The sequence below is a fragment of the Phaenicophaeus curvirostris genome, chromosome 4 (assembly GCF_032191515.1).
Source record: "Phaenicophaeus curvirostris isolate KB17595 chromosome 4, BPBGC_Pcur_1.0, whole genome shotgun sequence".
Taxonomy (NCBI): domain Eukaryota; kingdom Metazoa; phylum Chordata; class Aves; order Cuculiformes; family Cuculidae; genus Phaenicophaeus; species Phaenicophaeus curvirostris.
Window position 1 is genome coordinate 1,596,447 of NC_091395.1, and position 19,352 is coordinate 1,615,798.

Below are 19,352 nucleotides of genomic sequence, written 5' to 3' on the forward strand. Positions count from 1 at the left end.
GAAATCCCCTCTCTGCAAGAGGTTCCATGAAAGGAGCCCAAGGTCTTTAGAGGGACCGAGCACAGACAGCTGAAGGACCAGCAATAGCGGGTGAGTGACCATAGCTGGGCAAAGGACACTGCACCAGAGAGTGTCTGGGACAAACAGACAAAATCATGTCTATATGGAAAAGACTGGAATAAAGTAGCACACGTTTGTACCCAGGGAGCTGAAAAAAACAGATCGAGAATGTCTGGTGAAGAGGAGGCTGAGGGGAGACCTCATTGCTCTCCACAGTTCTTGGAAAGAAGGTTGTAGTGAAGTGGGTGTTTGGCCTCTTCTCCCAAGGAACACGGGACAGGATGAGAGGAAATGGCCTCAGGTTGCAGCAGGGGATGGTTAGATTGGATATTAGGGAAAACTCCTTTACTGAAGGAGCAATGAAGCCCTGGCAGAGGCTGCCCAAGGCAGTGGTGGAGTCCCCATACCTGGAGGGGTTCAAAAACAACACAGAGGTGGCACCTGGAGACACGCTTTAGCAGGCACAGTGAGGCTGGGCTGGTATTTGGGCTGGATGAGCTGAGAGGGCTTTTCCAGCCTTAATGATCCCCTGATCCTATAAGGTCTTCGTGTTTAAGGGCCCCGAAAACAACACTAATAAGCAATAAACTAACTCTTTCTTGGTATGGGGCAGCCGGCCAGAAAGAAGAGTGAATGGGTATCCATCAGGTGATGGGACCATATACTTGTAAGAGGACAACCACAGGGTTGAGTAGGGCATTCACAACTTAATAAATGCCATCAGGAGAACAGCTGCCGTGCGAGAGATGCAATCCCCTGCCAGGAGAGAGATGAGAGTAAAGAAACAGAAGCTCCAAGAGAGACACAATCCAAGCTATTCTGCATTTGACAGATGAACTAGGAAGGGACAAGACTAGAAACAGCCAGGCTGCCTTCAGTTCTGCCAGCTCTGACGCAAGAACCCCAAATTCACGGCTAAGATGAAAGCATTCAAGAGAGGACCCAGCACCAGTTACTTCATCGAGAAGAGAACTCATCCACAGATCCTTAAGCATCTCTGTCGCTGCATTTCACATCTTGGTGTGCAGTCCTTCACCAAAATCACTGCGAGGGGTGGGGAACTGAGCTGTGCAGGGGAAGATGGCATGTAAATTGGAAATTTCTTCTTCTATAACACCAGCCTTCTACAACTTCACTACCTTCCAAAGGCCAGTTCAATCTTTAGGTAAAGTGACCTCTGTGTCTTTACAAGGCTCCTATGTAACACTAGTTAACCAGGAGGAAAGTCTTCCTACTCATCCACCTAAAGCCTGAGCTTTTCAACTTCCAACATACACTCGCTCACTCCTCATCGATGACCCAGCCCTGAACTGCTGGATTCCTAACCAGATTCAGAGGCCGCTCCAGCAGAGCGTGTTTAAAAGGTAAGGTAGCACTGTGGCCCCAAGAACGGGATGGCTCTGAAAGATGGAGCTTGCACAAAGGGAAGGCAAGAACATCGAAACAGGAAAAGAAAGTGAAAAAATGAAGCGAGGTCTTCACTTGACTTCTTGGACTCCTACAAAGCCAGTCACCAAACCTACGGTAGGAGCTGCTAGGCAAGGATCTGACGATGAAGCCCAGAAGAGACATGCTGATGACAGCTATAAAGTACAGCTCTGTGACAGGAAAATATAAGGAAGCTGGCAATGTTTTAAGGGGTGGGCACTGTTTAGACAGAACAATAAATGTGTTTGGGGTATTCTCACTGAGCTTTATATAAGCCATTGTGAGACTCTTACCCACAACCCCATAAGCTGCTTTTATCTCTTCTTTGGAGCCGTGGGAGGTTACAGAAGCCACCCAACCTGTCCCACTGTGATCTGATCTAATCTGGCCAGCACTGCTGGGATTCCATGTAAGAAAACGAAGACCTAAAAAACACACAGCTCTGGAGTACAGGGCAGAGAAGGGTAGCTGTGCTGGACTGTTCAAGCTTCAAGCCAAGCTGTTTGGAAGCAGAGTACCTTTGGATTTTCCAGCATCCGTCTCAAGCGCTGACCGCAGTTCTTTTAAAATTATATCCCTTTCTGAAATGCCCCTATGACCACCCAAAGTGGCTCATCTTGGCTGAAAAATCTTGGCTGAAAATCTTGGTCTCATTTTCCACGTTTCTATCTCATTACTTAGCAAGGCTGACTAATTGAATCACAAGGTGCACTCTGCACAAGTTCATAGACGCAGGTAGGTTTCGGATCACTCTGATATATGAGCTCTGGTGTAACGACCAAGGCATCCAAGCGGTGCCTCTATTTAAGAGAACCTCCCACTGCTTTCTAGGTGCCAGAGGTTGGCTGCTTGTGCACAAATAACAGGAATGCCACCTGCAGCAAACTCTGCAGCAAACACTGTGATCCTTTTAGAACCTGAATTCCTCACTGCTGACAACGACTGCCTGCAACAGCATGTGGTCCAAAGCCTGAAGAGCAAACAGCAAACAGATCCATAGCTGCACAAAGACTGCATGTTTGACACAGCCAAGCTCGAAGGAGCCCAACCCCAACGCACAGTCAGCTATCTTTAACTTTCTGCCTCAATATATTTCCCTGCTTGCCAAGTGGGTTCTGTCATTTGCCTTTGCTGCTTCTCTATGCCTGGATTTATGCCATGGAGGATGTCTCTTAAAAATCCATCAGTTCAGTGAACAGGCGAAAAACAAGACAGAGTTTGCTAAATACAACCCAAGAGAGCAAACACTGGCATCACACAACTGCAACAGGGCCTCCCCAATACATTTTGTGTTATCCTTTAATGTTGAATGTCCCAGGAAAGCTTGGGAAGGGCTGTCAGTCAGAGAAGCCCAGATTTGAATTCTAACTGAAATGACCCAGGAGATGACCAGACTTGTAGGCAACCAGCAGGTGCACAACACCACCATCAGCCTGCATGGGCAGCAACGTGGGCAGCACCTACAGAAACCAAGGCACAAAAGAAGAGAGGGCTTAAAAAGCGATCTTTGAGGAGTCGCTACTGAGACACGGAAGGCCTGTGCCCCTGGAATGTGCTCTCTCTCAATAGGGACCAGCAGGTTCAGGATGGGCCCAGTAACTGAAAACACCCACTTGGAGAAGCTGTTCCCATCAAAGGGCCCATGTGAGGGCCACCTTTCCAATTAGCATGGCTTCAGTAAATAAGTTTCACTGCCAGTTCTGTGAGCTGATAATTGTTTCTAAACCCATCAGGGATGGAGAAAAGCCAGTCCCTGTCAGAATGGTATGGAAACACCTTCCTCCACCACCATACACCTTACGCTCACAGCATGTGTCAGTGCAAAACTTATTATCGCTTGGAAGAAAACAACACCTTTTCTTCACAACTGGCGAACCACATCATCTATTGACTCAGCTGCTGTTACGTTTCTCCATTTCTCCTGCTTGCACAGCCAGCTTATCACTACCTTGTATAAAGTCAGTTTATCATCATCTGAACTTGGACTGCAGTTTTTCTCACAGAGCTCGGCGTAGGCGGGCATCAACACCTTCTCAAATGGCGACAAGTTGCTCCAGGGCAGGGTTAGATTGGATATTAGGGAAAATTTCTCTACTGACAGAGTGGTGAAGCCCTGGCACAGGCTGCCCGGGGCAGTGGTGGAATCTCCACCTCTGGAGGGGTTCAGACACGTGTAGAAGTGGCACTGAGGGCCATGGTTTAGCAGGCACGGTGGGGTTGGGCTGACGGTTGGACTGGATGAGCTGAGAGGGCTTTTCCAACCTCAGTGATTCCATGATTCTATGCTTCTCTCACAACCCCAGAAACTTGAAAGTGAATGCTGATTCCTTAGAGCAGATGAGACATCTGCAATGACCAGAGCAATACCCCTGCAGCGATGGGGAACACAGAGGCCTGCTGGAAAAGTCCAACAGGAAACACAATCACAGCTTTGCTCACACCAAGCGATCAAATGACTGGAAGTGACACTATCTTAATGACAAAAAATCCTGAACAAACCCCTTCATGAGCGATTCAGATTTCAGACCTCACGTCATTTGTATTTTTTACTTAATTAGCGTATACACATAAACCACTGCCAACTCTTTCATAGGGATTTGCCATGTTACCAAAAGTGCAGTGAAGCCAAAGCACGGAACCTTGTTGCTCGTGGCTAAGCAGCGAACAGAACGTTTCAGTACCCTGCAAGGCGTCACAGAGAATAAAAGCTCATCTGAAATCTTTTGTCCCGATGCCTCAGAGCTGAGAAGATCCAAACCACCCGATTGTTTCACTGGCTGTGTGGGGCAGCATTTGTGTCCCAATCCATGTCTGCCATCCCCAAGCTGCGCCAGCTGCTGCACAGAAAGAGAGCAAAAAGGGCAGTGCCTGAGTCCTCATCGCTTTGCTTTCGCACGAGCAAAGCCTGACTCAGTTGTACCAAAGCAAAATACAGCCTACTCTATTTCAGCACACAAATTAAAGGGGCCAAAGAATATTAATGAAGTACAGTCTGTGCTGAGATTGTGTCTGATTAATTTTTAATCATATTTATTTCAGAAGCAATTAAAAACTCTATCCGATATGACACAAGTCTTGTTATTTCTGAAAACAGAGAAGGTCTGCCCGCAGTCCATGATCAAAACCTGAGGGTGAGCATGAGAGAGGGAAAAGAAGACAAAGCAAATGGGCAAAAATAGCTCATTTCTGCTACATTCTGCCTGCTGTTAATAGAGATAAAGATTTTCACAGTTATCTTGACCCTTTCAGCCCTTCTCCTCATTGATCCAGCCATCAGGTAATCATCTCAAGCTTATGGCCTCACACAGCTTTCTACCAGGAAAGTGCGGTGACACAACAGTGTTGAGAGCGGAAAGCCGGGAGGAGCAAAGTGTGGGGAGCCTGCAGCTACAATGGAAAAAGCCATTAGGGAGAGTCATTACAAAATCCCTGGTTTAGTAAATCCCACAATGATAACAGGATCCATGGAAAAAGTTCCACTGTAAGAACATTTTTCCCTGAATTCACTCTTACAGCAGTGGGATACGAGGGAGACTCTTGAAACCTTTACTTTGCATATGCTTTGAGAAATGGGACAAAGCATCCGAGACCAGAGCTGGTCCCTTTTCCCTGGACACATGGCCAGAATTCCCAGCAGACGGGCTGTCAGACTGGAAACCATGCATCCTCCTCCCCACCGCAAAGTCCGAGCGGCAGCAAGCCCGGGGGAAGTCACGCTTAAGGAGCCAAGAATCCCTTATCTCAAAGGATAAGGTGGAGCTTTGCTTTTTCCCTCTTGCCAAAGTGGTTATGAAGTAATCTGTTTATGTCACACACCCCAGCCCTCCAACAGTGGCACCGCTGCAACTTGTCATTACCTTCAAGGAAAGGAACGTGCAGTGCTCTAAGGGAACGGCCGTCCCACACAGGAGGTCCGGCTTAGGGCAGTGCCTCTTCCTGATTTCCCCCAAGCAAAGCTGCTTTTTCACACTGGCTTTCCTTACCCGCTCTGAACCGGACCCAGGATCCCTGGTCTCACCAAGCCGCATTGCTGGGCACTGATGTGCACCATCAGGGCTGGCCAGGAAAGCAGCTCTCCAGAATGAATCCGTATGGACCAAGTCCACAGAGCCCCCTCACCAACACACACAGACACAGAAATCTTTCTTGGAATCACTCAACGGCATCACTATCGAATGTTAAAGGCTGATATCGCAGATAAATCAGCAGCCTGTTCCAGCCCAGGACCATCTCAGATAAGCACTAACCGCCTCTGGAAGCGGCCAGAGGGACATTCTTCTGTCAGGTACGCAGGGTTTCTATTAAAATGACATTCACTCAGCAAGGGCAGAACCAACAACTGCCCCAAGCTAAGAATGTCCCAGCATCCCACTGACCAAAAACACTCGTTTTCCCCCTGTCCTTAACAAGCAAAGCCCTTCCCTCTCCCCCACGTCGCTACATAATCAAATTAGCGAGTGCCATGGTGATTCAGGGTTGCTCTCTCCATCTCACAGACGCAGCACCAGGCCATCAGCGATGAATAAATGACACCACGCTGTCATTCTCTTCTTGCAAAGAACACGCCAGAGGGATGTTCAAAGTGACAACTTCGAAATCCTGTCTTCACCTGTTTGAAGCCAAACTGATTCACATGCAAACAAAGCGGCCTGCTTTCCAAGCAGGTTATGATGCTTCACAGGAGGGCTTTCCCATTCTCTCCTGCAAATCCCTTCAGCCAGGGAATCCCCAGGCCTGACGCCCTAGCACTGCACTGTCAGCTCTCTTCTCATAGAGGCTACAATCCCTCTTTCCCTAACAGAGGGAAAAGCACACAGTCTCCCCTCTCTGCTCAGTTGGTTTTGTCCTACAAATGTGGTGAAATTCAGAGGAGCTTTAAGGAGCCTTCCTGAAAAATATGATTGAAATCGACAGCTAGGTGAAAAAAAATTATTGGGAGAGGAACAGAGAGAAGTGGCAAGAGAGGCAAACAATTTTGTGTGTGTGTTATTTCCTCATGAGAGTGGGCTAAAAATACCAACTACCAGAAAAATAAATCACATCTGGAGGTAACAAGTCCACTTGCTGTTGCCTTCTCCTACCAAGGATGCAGCTATTCCAAGCCTTTTAGAAAAACATGTAAAAATTCTACCATGAAAGTGACTGGAGGAATGGAGAGCCCTTCAGAGGTGACACCTTCAGCTCTCTGGACAAATGCTCTCCTCCTTGAAACCATCCCACCCACAGGGCACAAATCCAGCAGAGACTTGAAAGCATCTGCACCAAGTGTCAGCCAAGGGTCTTCAACCCGATGTTTTAGCCCTTCCACTGGATATTAAACTGAGAACATGGAGATTTAGCTTTGATATAAGGAAGAAATTCTTTAACCTGAGGGTGGGGAGGCCCTGGCCCAGGCTGCCCATGGAAGCCATGGCTGCCCCATCCCTGGAGAGGTTCAAGGCCAGGCTGGATGGGGCTTGGAGCCCCTGATCCAGTGGGAGGTGTCCCTGCCTGTGGCAAGGAGTGGAACTGGATGGACTTTACGGCCCCTTCCAACCCAAACCATTCTGTAAGTCTACAACTCATTCTATGCGTGCAGACAATGAGTACAGGGTGCACGCACATTAGATACACACGCACATTACATGTGTATACACACAGGACACATCTGTGCAGAGTTAGCACGGGCTGAGGACACCCGTCTGCCCCTCTAAGGAATATTCCAAAATGCCAAGGCCTTTAACAATTACATGCACTGTGACAATGCCCCAAATTCAGCAGATACGCTACAAATTCAAGGCTGTCCCACTCCAGAAGAGCGAAGTGGCTGAGCAGCCAAACACCAGCCCCACCACACACAGGCGTGGTGACCCTGACAGCTGCTGCAGCCGTGGCAGCAGCCCCGCCACGGACGGCAGCACCGTTGGTGATTTAGCGGGGTCAGCTGCAGAAGCCTGACGAGAAGCAGGGCACTGCCTTTCGCACGCAGAAGGGAATTAGCCGGCTACACAGCTCCAGGTCTCTCCGGAGGCTCAGACAAGCAGCTACAGCTCTCCGAGGCCTGTCGTGTGCAATTAGAAATACTTGCTTCACCTCCTTCTCTTCCCCCAGCGAGATGAACTGCAACTGGTCCGTTAGGCCAACTAAATCCAATAGGGCTATCTCCATCGAAATGATGGGGATAAACTCACCACCTCTACAGATATTCCTTACAGCACAAACCCCAGCCTTCCCAGCCCCTGTACAACAATCTGTACTATGTTAGGTTCCTGAAGCATCGCATGTGGGCAACAGCCACCACGACAACACAGGGGCAGTGCTTCAGACAGTAAGAAATGTTCCCCCTCTATCTCCTCTCAAATGTTTCTGCTGTGCCAAAGTCTCAATCGTTCCACAAACACCAGGCTAATACAAACCCCCGCCATCCCAATCCTGCAGACAGCAAACAGCCTCGTTACACCCAACACGATGATTTACAGCTACCGAGCACAGATTACTACACACGGGAGGAAGAAAACACAGCTTTTTCAGGGAAAGGGCTGGCTTGCTTTGCTGGAAGGGTTCTAATCCATCTTTTTGGAGATTGTTTTCTCTCAGGTGCTCGATCCTCTCCCATCCATTCCCAATGACAATGACATAGCCGTAACCTACTCCTTTCAAAACATTTTAAACCCAAAAGCCATCAGCATCTGCTTGCAGTAATTAGAATTGGAAATCAGAATAACTTTAGATACCTAAGCCAAGAGGGGAGGGACAGCACTGGGAGGTGAAATGCTGTCCTGCTTTCCCTTCCAGGCAGTGTACGTACCCTGTTGGCCTCGCCTCTCCTCCTTCTCCCCAGCTCATTTATCAAGCACACTGTCAGCCAATCCTCATAACACAAGAAAATGAGAACCTGCTGCAAAGAATTCATTCCTATCAGCTTCATAATTTTCCACAAACAACCTGAAACTGAACTGCTTTAAATTCTTTTTACTTTTGAGATTTAGCAACATTTTTAGTCAGAGGGAGAATAAAAACACTTCCAAAGGACTCTACTCTTTTCCTAGAAAAAAGTGAAGAAACTGTTTGCTCTGTTAAAAAGTGCAAAGGAAAAACCCTCTCCTAAACTCAGAGAATAACCCAAGCAAACAAGCTGCCTTATGCCCAGCCCTGACAGCCAGCCCAAATCTTGCTGGACTTCCCAGTTCCTGCTCCGCCTGTGGCACCTGCTCTGTATGCCAGCGCTTCCAGGTGCAGCGGGGATACCCGAGTGCTGCCAAAACTGTACCCACAGGGGGAAGAAAAACAAGGAGCCCCGATATTTCACAGGCAGACCCGATGCTGTGGGAAGGGGTGGTGTGTGCCAGCAGCACAAACCCGCATTCCCTCCTCAACTGGAGAAGTAGATTTCTTTAAAAAGTTAGTTTCACCCCAATCAAGATTACCAGCATTTCAGTCAATTTTGGGATTGATTACTCGGCCGAATAAAGGCGCCCTTTTCCCCTGCTATCCGACTGTGCCGATCTCACACACAAACACACCCTTCCTCCCCAGCGGTGCCCAGTCTCTTACCTTCCACTTCTTCTTCGTCACACACATGTTTAAGGAAGGAAGCCCCTCTATCCAGTACCGCCTCGTCCTCCATCCTGTAGTAATAGAAAAGAAAAAAGGAATGCTCAGACTTCTCCTGGAGCGAGGTATTGGAACCGGCCCAGGTCCTGGGCAGGTTAACTTGCAAGCTGTTGGTCATGTTCCTGCGGGCACTCCTGGTCTCCGTCCGGCGCCTGCTGTTCCTTCATAGAGCTCCTTGCGAGCGGCGTTTGGGTTAAGCTGGCCTGGCAGAGCTCGAGTCCTGACCTCGAGAGGACATCAGTGGTGGCAGGTGTGGGAAAGGTAATCCTGGCCAGCCAGCTGATGGCTTTTCCCGTTTCTCGTGCCTTTTTCTTCCCTTCCCTTTTTCTCTAAAAAGAAGGCAAGTTTGGGACTGTCTATGCAACAGCCAGGAGTTTGCAGAATTCCAGTTTTAAAGTGCTCCTAGAAGCCGCGGGCAACAGAGCCAGGTAGACACGCAAGCACGCACACTGGACACTGACAGGCACGCGGCCGAATGCCCAGTGGGAGCGCAGCCTTCCGCCAGCTGCTTAATACCAGCAAAGCACGCGTGTCTCCGAGAGGCCAGCTTTGTGTCACATGTTGGCCTGACAGAAATCTGCCATCTGAGGATTAGCCACAGACCCAGCTACAGCGAGTCAGCCCATCGCAGCAGTCATTATGTGTGTCACCCATTCATTCATTCCTTTGGGGATGGGGGGTAGGAGTTGCCATCTCTCCCCTCCCCTTTTCTCTCCCTCCTCTTATCCCCAATTCCACTGCTCTGCCATACAAGCCCTGCCATGGCGCTACGCAGAACTCGTGCCGCTGCTTTTCACCCACAAGTTGAGAACCTGCACGCTTCCCAGGGGTTCCACTTTTGACAAGCAAAGACAAAAATGCTAAATGACAAAGAAAAAAGCTTGCCGTGTTAAATAATCCCCTCTCCTAGCGCTTAGAGGCTAAGCAGACACTCACTGCTGGCAGTCACTGGGGACGCTTTCTCCCTTAATACAACCGGAGACTGAGTTGGCAACCTAGTTTGGCAAGAAAGGGGCATATGTGGGCAACGATCAAAAAGCAGCACCTTTTCCTTACGTTCCTGAGATGGAATAGGGACAGAAAGACAGAGCTGTCAAAACTTCCCCATACTCATCCTGCTTCCACTTGCAAACCTGCAGAATCCTCCACGTGCAGTGGGTGTGATAGTTTTTTAAGGAAACATTCCAATTCAGAAGGATAACATCTGAACAGATGAATGCCAACAAATCCAAATGTCTTAGGATACCTACCCCACATGTCAGTGCCTACCTGAACCAAACTAAACCACGAGCCACAGGAGGAAGTACCAGAGCCCTCATTTTCTGACAGCAGCAGCCCAGAAACCACACTCCTCTTTCCCATTTTCCTTCACCTCAAGCATCTTTGGTAATGCCCTTGGCCTCATCCTTGGCTCTTTGTCTGCAGCTCAGCTCCCATAAACGACTCTCAAATGTCACAGATAAAAAAGACCACCACAAAATAGGCCAAATTCAAAGCCTAAGCACATGGAAATACACATTTTTCATACAGATTATAGGTGGTGGCAAATAAAACAGCCCCGTGCTCAGCAACAACCACGAGCACTAGCTCCCAAGGCTTGGTTCCCTTCACCCTCACTGCTTCAGCCGGCGCTGCCTGACAGAGGGGAGGCCCCAACACCAGCAGATTTTGAGGACCAAGCTGCTCTGGCTCAGGAAAGGTTCTGTTCCACAACAGCTGCCCCGCACCAAGGAGTCGGATGCGCTTCTTGCCAATAAAGCCAGTGCTCAGGCACACGCACAGGAGCCTTCCCTGACAGCTCCAGCTCTTTATTGAATTATTCAAGACCATTTATGCATCTTTTCCGAGGCAACAAGAGGGAACATTTTTCATGGATGCTCTTGCCTGTTTGTGAAGGCACAGTCCATGTTGGTTTCTTCTTAATTCCGCCCTCCCAAAGCAGCACAGTAGCTCCTTGCTATAAACACAGCTGAAAACATCTGGAACAGATGGGACTGGATTTCCAGACCAAACACAGACCACACATGCTTTATTACTCAGTAAAGTCTGTTCTTGCAGTTTCACACACCACGTGCCCCGGCATCTGCCTCCATTCCCCACGCATCAACACATTCTGGCCCCTCAGCACAGCAGCATCAGTCCAGGAGCGCAGCAGCAAAGCAGCAGTGGTCTCATGGCATGGGGGAGAGGGAGAGAAGAACAGAAAGGAAGGGAGGGAGCAATTTCCACTGCCTGCAAGGAATATAGTGCTGAGACTTCACCAGGTGAGATGTCCGCTCAAATGACCCACTGGAGCAGTGCATGATCCCAGCATCACCCTGCCCACCCTTGGTGCTGCTGAGCATCCAGGGCAGTACTCGCTGCAGGCAGCGGTGACGAACCACGCACTCCTACCCACCTCCCAGGAACAGCCCTTCTCCCTTGGATCACTTTATCCCATTTAGCAGCCACACTCGCTGGCTGCAGAGGGTTGGCAAACTGCTTACGACACATCACAAGCCTGATGCTTTCCCCGAACTGCACGCAGAGCAGATCTGAAGGAGCTGGGGGGTTTAAAGGGCCAGGAATAGAGCTCGGGTCGCCTTGGCACAGCGCCCTGGCTCTAATCCTCAGGAGCCCAGCGATTAGACTCCCGAGAGCCACCTCTCTCTACTTGGTCTTTTCTGCCCTTCTCAGATTACTGCCGGCTTTCTTCAGACCAAAACCTAGCAAGAAAACATCCTTTATGAATTTGCACAAGGGAAATAGTTCAGACCCCTGGAAGTTTTCAAAAAATGTGAAATGGGTCATGCAGAAATTAAATATATATACATATATATATATATCACATGAAACAATAGTAATATCTTCACTTGGAAAACTGGTGGAGTCCTATCCGTGAAGCACTGCAGCAAGCAGAGGTATTTTCACTGTCTCAGGGAGGAGACAAACACACAAGGATCTGGTCTAGCAGTGGACAGGTACGGCTGGACTCAATGATCTCAAAGTCTATTCCAATCAAGTGATTCTATGACATGGGATAGAAATAAGAAAGGGTCAAAATTTTGCAGGGCTTCTGATGGAAACAACCTGTGGTTTAAGCCTTGTTTACCTTGTAGGAAGGTAAAAAGCACTGGATGTTCAGATAGCTTTCACCCAGACCCACATCCTCTTTACTCCTGCTGCAGGACTTTGGAAACAAACCTAAAAAAGAATGAATTGAAAAACAGCGATTTCCATTTTCAGGGTCCTGAGCAAATCAGGACAGGAAACATTCAAGTGAGAAACTACAAGCTACTCAAGTCCTTGGCCTCTCTAAGACACATTCTCCACCACCAAAACTACTTTGTGACAAGCAACACCATCCAGCTGCTCAGAGGTGGAAGAAGGCAACCATCAGCTAGTTTATGTAGTGGAGAACTGGTGCCTTCACCAAGCCACCCATGTCCGATGCCAAGCACGTGTCTGCCTGCACATCTATCCCAAAGATAATGAATGAGTCAATACGCTAATCGGGCTGCTTCTGTCAACCAGCTGCAAAGAGACAGAGGTAATATTGCTCCTCTTCTCTGCAACCTGTGCAGCATTCAGATACTGCGATGACAGCGGCCAAATAAACAGGAAACCAGGAAGGAGACTTGGTCCCAGATGATGTTCTCACAGCCTAGGCGCAAATGCTTGAATAAACAGCCCTAAGACGGCCAATTCCTGTTTAGGGGCTAGATGTGTTTTGTTTTTCTCACATACTTGCATATGGGCTCTATCACACAGAAAAATGAGCTTCTAGCTCTACTCAGCACACTCTGGTTGATGTACTTTTAGAACACATTGCCAAATTTATCTTGGATGCATTTTCCCCTGTCAGCTCTGAAACAGCCTTTATTTACATGCTTTCTCAGCAAAAGGTTGTACTCACCAGAGACAGAGGAGGACAGAAGCCTCTGCTTTCTGCAGAAAGAACTTGCACAAGGATATTTTTAAATCAAGAACTCTGAGACAACTAGAAACACTACAAGACTAAGAGCTGTAAATGCACGCACCATGCTAAAGCCCCCTTTCTTCTGACAATGCAGGATGCATAGGGAAAGGCTGCATCACACGTAACCTCAAAGGAGCTTTGACTGCTCATCCCTTTTGGGCTGAGCCTTTCGCAGTACCAACTCCTATTTTCCAATTCCACTGAAGTGCCAGCACATGTTGGACCACGATGCATGCAGCACGGCTGCTGACAAACTGCATGTACGCTGTAGTGAAACAAGGGGGAAGCAAAAAAGAAAGCAAGCTCTGCAGGTTCCTCATCTGTCTCAAGCTGACAGCAACACAAGCCTTTCGTTACCTGACACGGAAGCACATTTGTGAGAGGAGCTGGGGACAAAGGATGAAGGAGAAAGGACAAATCCACCTCCCAACATCAGTCAACGAGGTTCCAGTTCCTCTTCCAGCTGAACCAGTGCTCATGGCAGCTGGTTACGAAGAGCTGAAGGACACCACAAACCCAGGCTGCTGGGCGCCTCCGACCCATCAGGCAACACCAAGGAGAACACAAACCTCAACTTCAAGTCTTTCATGGGCTTGAAGTGCCTCAGTTACATGGATTTCACTCCAGAAATGTAGCCCACTCGATCAGTAACACTGTGCCACACTACTCTCAGATTGCAAAAGCTGAGTTTAGTGCTAATGAGACGTTATATAATTTGGATTTCAACTTATATCCACGACAACTTTAGGAGAACTCTTCAACTTGGATACATTTCAACAATGAAAGAACTACGGGGCAAAACACTTGCGACTGAATGAAGTCAAGCTTCCTTCTGCACAAGCAAGAAAGGAACATGACTGAAACAGGGGAACTACCAGGGAGGATGCTGGCACTGGATCTAGGGCAGGTGCAGCAGTTGAAGCCATTGTTTTCTTATGTTTAGATTGCTTACCATAAAGTGACACAACTCTATAAAAACCGACTAAGTCAGCTGCCTCTTTGTTTTTCTCCTCTTCTCTTAAAGGAAACACCAGTAAGGATCACTCCACCTTTCACTCAGTCGGAATTTGTGACTTGCAGCATCTTGGTTAAAGCCCCTCTCCAGCAGGACCAGCAAACCTGCCCAGCCGCATCCGTCTGCACATCTGCAGTATTTAACGTAGCCAGAGCCAGCACAGGGTACAGAGACACTCCGAAAGGTCACAGATCACACTTACGCAGGAGCTCTGCAAGAGGAGCCAAACCATGGGGAGAGGTTATTTCAGACTGCAAATATTATGAATATAGCTGTTTGGGGCTAACATAAACAAGGCATTTTGTAGCTTTTCTGCAAAGCACGAAATACAAATCACACACAAAGGTTTCCTCTGGAGGCAAAACAGTGTCAGGTTTTAAAACCACAAGCAGGAGTGGATTTTTACTAAAAATTATTATTTCAGAACAGCTTGCGGGATCTGATATTTTTTATACCATTTATTATCATGACAATGTCACGTCCTGCAGTATTTTTGTTACAGTTCTATGCCTTATGGACAATCTCCTCCTTGACTGTGGTTACACATCCAGTTGCCTGTCCCTACATTTCTTTCTTGTTTTGTGTGTTAATGGAAAAAAGAAGAGAGTTCAATTTTGGCAGGAAAAAGCTCCTAAAATCCCCTGACTGCTTCAAAACATTTTTCTTGGGAGAAAAAGGGACTGGCAATCTCTTAGGAGTGGTTTGAAGCTGGGGAAGTGGCAGGAGGAGAGTGCGGTTCAGGAGCAGGCTAAGATGAAAAGACAACAGTATGTGTTGGCCCCACTTCATCAGGCAGCGTATGGCAGATTGATCATTTAGCACTCAATAAACCTGCAACGAAACTGCTCCAGAAGGCTGATTGATGAGAGCATTTTCACACACTCTTCAACTAAACCTGTGCCAATCTAAAAACAACCTTGTTTTATAAAGTAGCTGCTCTTTGAGCCTTGTGTAAGAGCTCTTCCCAAGTAATCGGTGCTGTGTCACAAGACCACGGGCTAAGAGCCGCCTGCAGCGTCACAAGCTTTTCACACCAGCTCAGCACACAACTTTAGCAGAGACTCAACAACATTGCCCACACGGAGCCTCGAGGAGCCAGGTGTGGGTGGCTGAGCCCTGACATAGCTCTTCCCAACTACAGACACAGGTGTGAAAGTGACCTCTAGGACTTACCCGACTGCCTTTCAGGGAAAAAGGTTCCCTGAAGTGCGAGTGTCTCGGCTGGACTCCGTTTCCCGCTCGGCAGTGAAGCGGGCGGTGTGTACAGTATGAGGTGGGGCTCACCCGGACCTGGTTTGCTCCAGGGAAACAATCCAGCGCCCTCAACCCCAGCAAGCAGCTCCCACATGCATCCTCCCACAGGACTGCTCCGGGGGAGAGTCTCTTCTCCATAGCAATAACCCCCAGCCCATAAAATACCCCCACTAACATAAAGAATGTGAAATTGGCTCATGGCTGAATTTTACTGCTGCAATTACAGTTTGGAACCTTGTCCCTCCTCCAGGCTTCATGCTTTCCAACACAGCTCCTAGAGCTGCACATTTTCCTCCTCATCGCCTTCCTGAGCATCTCGGAGACACTGCAGTCATTCTAAAGCATCACAACACCCTGGACCACCCGCCTGAGCATGCAGTATGGAACGTATCCTGCCCTGATGCTTCCATCTGAGAGAGGGACAGGGAATGCCTGACCTAGCACAAAGCGCGGCTGGAACGGGAAGGGCCCACCAAGCAAAAAGCCCGGCTATATAAAACGGTTTGGGCGCATCTGAAGCAGCCAAGGGAGCTAATGCACCTTCAGCACTTCACAGAGTACAGTCACAGCACTTCTGATCCAGTTCTTGGCATTCTGAAGTGATAAGCGGTTTCACGACACGCTGGTTTCAAAACTATAATCCAGCATAAAGGATATTTTTAACATGGATGATTTCAGTAATCTGCTTCAATACCCAACCTTAGACACCGTCCATGTGGCACGAGGGAGCTGCAGAGAAGGGCGTTACACGAGCGGGAGCTTCTGGAAGCGTGCTTATCACCCAAATCCTCATGCAGCTACAGTGTGGGCTGCCCAGCCACACAGTGAGACCTGGAGAAAGCACAGGACCATGACCTGTGAGTACATCAAGGGGTTTATTTCATCTCTAAACAGCAGAGGCCTTGAAGGGAAGGGAAAAAAGACAAAATCAGTCTCTGCAAATTTACCAGCCGAGTCCCTGTAAGATGACAGGATTCCTACCAGTGAGATGCTACTCAAAAGTAAAAAGGGATGTGATAACATCTGAGAGCACATCAAAGCGTGGGTGGGTGGGGGGGTGATCAGAACACTGTGAAACAAAGGCAGAAAAGGCTAAGGCACCCGCCCCAGACCTCTGCATATGCATATAATCCAGACTGAGGGAAGAAAACTTCTCCAGCGGTGTCAGACAAGAAAAGAACCAGTGGGCTCTCAGACACTCAAGTGCTCCAACCTCTCCTCATCCTCACTCAAGTGACAACTGCTTGTGCAGAAGGCTTCATGGTGATCGTTCCCTGGGGAAACGAGACAGATCTCCTCTGAAGGAGGTCACTGGCATTGGGTCTGTGCAGGCATAAAGTGCTAATTCAATAACAGTCAATCCAAACCAAGGCAGACCCTACAGCTAGAAATGCAAACAGCCGATTTCCTAACTAAACACCCTTTTGGCCTCCACCAGCTGCACTGGGGGGCGGGAACAAAACAAACCAACCACACAACAACTAAAAAACCCAAAACACAAATCCACAAACAGGCACAACTTTAGTGAAGCTGAACCAACGTTTCTGGACAGAAGAGGAGAAAAATGCAAAACCAAGTTAGTTTAAAGTCATCTGAGAATAAACTCAAATAAAGAATTTCAGCACTTCCACCAATTTAAGTCTCAGTCACAACAACAGCAAATCAGTCCCAGCCCAGAGCACCGTGAGCCCAGGGAGCCGTCTTGCCTCTGCAGAGCACCACACACTCAGTGAAACACTGCTGGCGCCAGCACAAGCCCCAGAATCCTTACACAATGTGATTGCAGGTGACAACTTCTCTCTGCAAAAGTCATGGCACACTCGGGACTCTGCTCATGGAGAGCAGTCTCTTGGGCTTTTGGGAGTGGGGATCAGATGACGCCAGCTCAAAGCTGCACCGGGGGAACTTCAGACTGGGGTTGTTCAGTCTGGAGAAAAGGAGGCTGAGGGGAGACCTCATCGCTCTCTGCAGCTCCTGGAAAGGAGGGTGGGCAAACACTGGGACAGGCTTCAAGACCTGGTCAATACCCCAAGCCCAGCAGTGCTTCAAAGGCATTTGGATAGTGCCCTTAATAACAGGCAGTGACTGTCAGTCAGCCCTGCAATGGCCAGGTGGCTGGACGAGGTGATCACCATACATCCCTTCCAACTGAACGAGTTTAGTCTGGTCTATCCTACCCTACTGGGCTGTTGGGACAGAACCATGTGTGTCCAATACCTGGGCATCCCTAACCAGGCCTACACTCACATGCAGGAAAACTTTTCTAACACTAAAGACTTCACATCATGATATGAGAGGAGAGGGTCTGCACGTGGTTTTGCCTTCGTTATCAGAGAAAACAGCTGTCAAGAAGCACATGACAAGCCAGGGGAACTCCCTGCCATATCCACTACCCTTAGAGAAGAGCTCGTCCACAGGCTCACTCCCCTGCAGCACATGCACAGAAAACAAATGGAGACTGTGTAACCTTCCTGATAAAATTCCCTGTGGTGGGCAAGAGTGAGCAGGTCATCGGTGCAGGGAGCAAAGCATCACCTTTGGGCACTCCTTGCCCTTCCACGTGCTCCAGTGATCGAGTGATGAAAGTAACACCTATGTCCCACTTTGACTTGGAAACGCAGTGCCAGTGGAGAGCAGACCAAGCCCGTGACCTTTAAACCGGGACCTGCAGACTATCAATCAGCCATTAATGAGAGCCTGGCCCAGACCAGGCAGGGGCACATGACTGCGGTTTTGCTGCATTACTCAGCGAACAAAGCGATACGGGCTTCTCACCACCCAGACACCGACTTAAACCACAGGAACATGACGCAGCATAAAAGCAGAGTGGTACAGGCAGACAACGCATGATCCTGCATAAAGCCAATCCGTTTAGAAATGTTAAACTGGCTTTACCAGCAGAATGAGTGTGCTCCTGGCCTGACATTTTGGTTCACGGGAGAGTCACGTTCTTCACTTGGTTCTGAGTGCCCTGAAGCTGGATTTACTGCATCCTCCAGCCACAGCAAGGCAGCATAACTGAACTGCCGAGCAGGCAACTCCCAAGTTTTAACAAGACTGTCCTCTAGATAACATCCACTTATGGGCGGCCCAAGACAGATTTACTCATATCAGCTTAAACCAAGCCTAAGAGCAAAACAACCACCCTAGAGCTGAAAAGGAGTTTCTTGCCAGAAAAAATCCATAGCCACCTTCTGCTGAACTCCTTTCTAGTGACCCACTGCAATGGAAGAGCAATTTTTTGGGGGAAAACTGGTAGGAGCCCAGTGGTGCTGCTGAGCAGCCCTGCTGCAGGAGGCCCAGGGTGCTCCAAGGAAACCCGAAAACTAGTGTAATTACTAATGAGCTTATCCAGAACACCAAGCAGATTTCTGGAAGAGAAAATGGTGCTTTAAGCATAGGTATTTCTTACAGACAACACCTGAAAAACCTCATCCACTCCAGCAATGGACCTTGAAAGCAATCATTCTTCTGGATAGAGATTGCCTAGGAAACGCAGACCACTGCATCTTCCCTTACCAAAGGAAGGCGCCTCGTGTTACCCAGGCTCCTGTAGCACTTTCCTCTCCCTGTATCACTAGCCGGCTCCTCCCAACTCCAGCAACACAAGAGCACTAGTCTAGAAATATGATCTTCCCAGACTACCCTAAAACGTTCCTGTCACAAAGGAGACTTCTGAGGTTCCTGTGCAGCTCAGCCCTTTATCAATGAGGGTTTCCAGTCACAAACACTTAAACATGCCCAAGATTTATAAAAAGTATTTCAGAGCTCCCTGGTTCTCCTTCGTCTTCTTCCTGCACTCTATAAAGTTAAGAGTAACCCCTCCTGCTTTGCGAAAGATAAACTCAAATGCATTTTCAAGAGCCACAATTAACATGAACACGCTCTGCGTTATGTACAGCCCACAACAAAACAGCATGCAGAGTGATTAAGTAGAGCATGAGAATTAGTGCCCACGAGAGCCAAGTTACGATGGTAATGGGCCAGGAGCTGCATGCTAAGAATTGATATACAAGCATATTGGACCAGGCTTATTCGTTCATG

At 48.5% G+C, this 19,352-nt stretch overlaps 1 protein-coding gene across 9 annotated transcripts in view; it reads right to left on the minus strand.

Moving 5' to 3' along the window:
• Positions 1–19,352, minus strand: part of SLC4A4 (solute carrier family 4 member 4) — a 189,894-nt gene that overhangs the window by 118,196 nt on the left and 52,346 nt on the right. For 8 of the 9 annotated variants that reach the window (XM_069855013.1, XM_069855015.1, XM_069855017.1 and 5 more), the window contains exon 2: positions 9,022–9,095. In XM_069855013.1, the coding sequence (XP_069711114.1) occupies positions 9,022–9,094 (73 nt within the window). In that variant the 5' untranslated portion in view covers position 9,095. Of the gene's footprint in view, positions 1–9,021; positions 9,220–19,352 lie in introns of those variants that run through there. The other variant, XM_069855008.1, reaches the window with a different exon arrangement.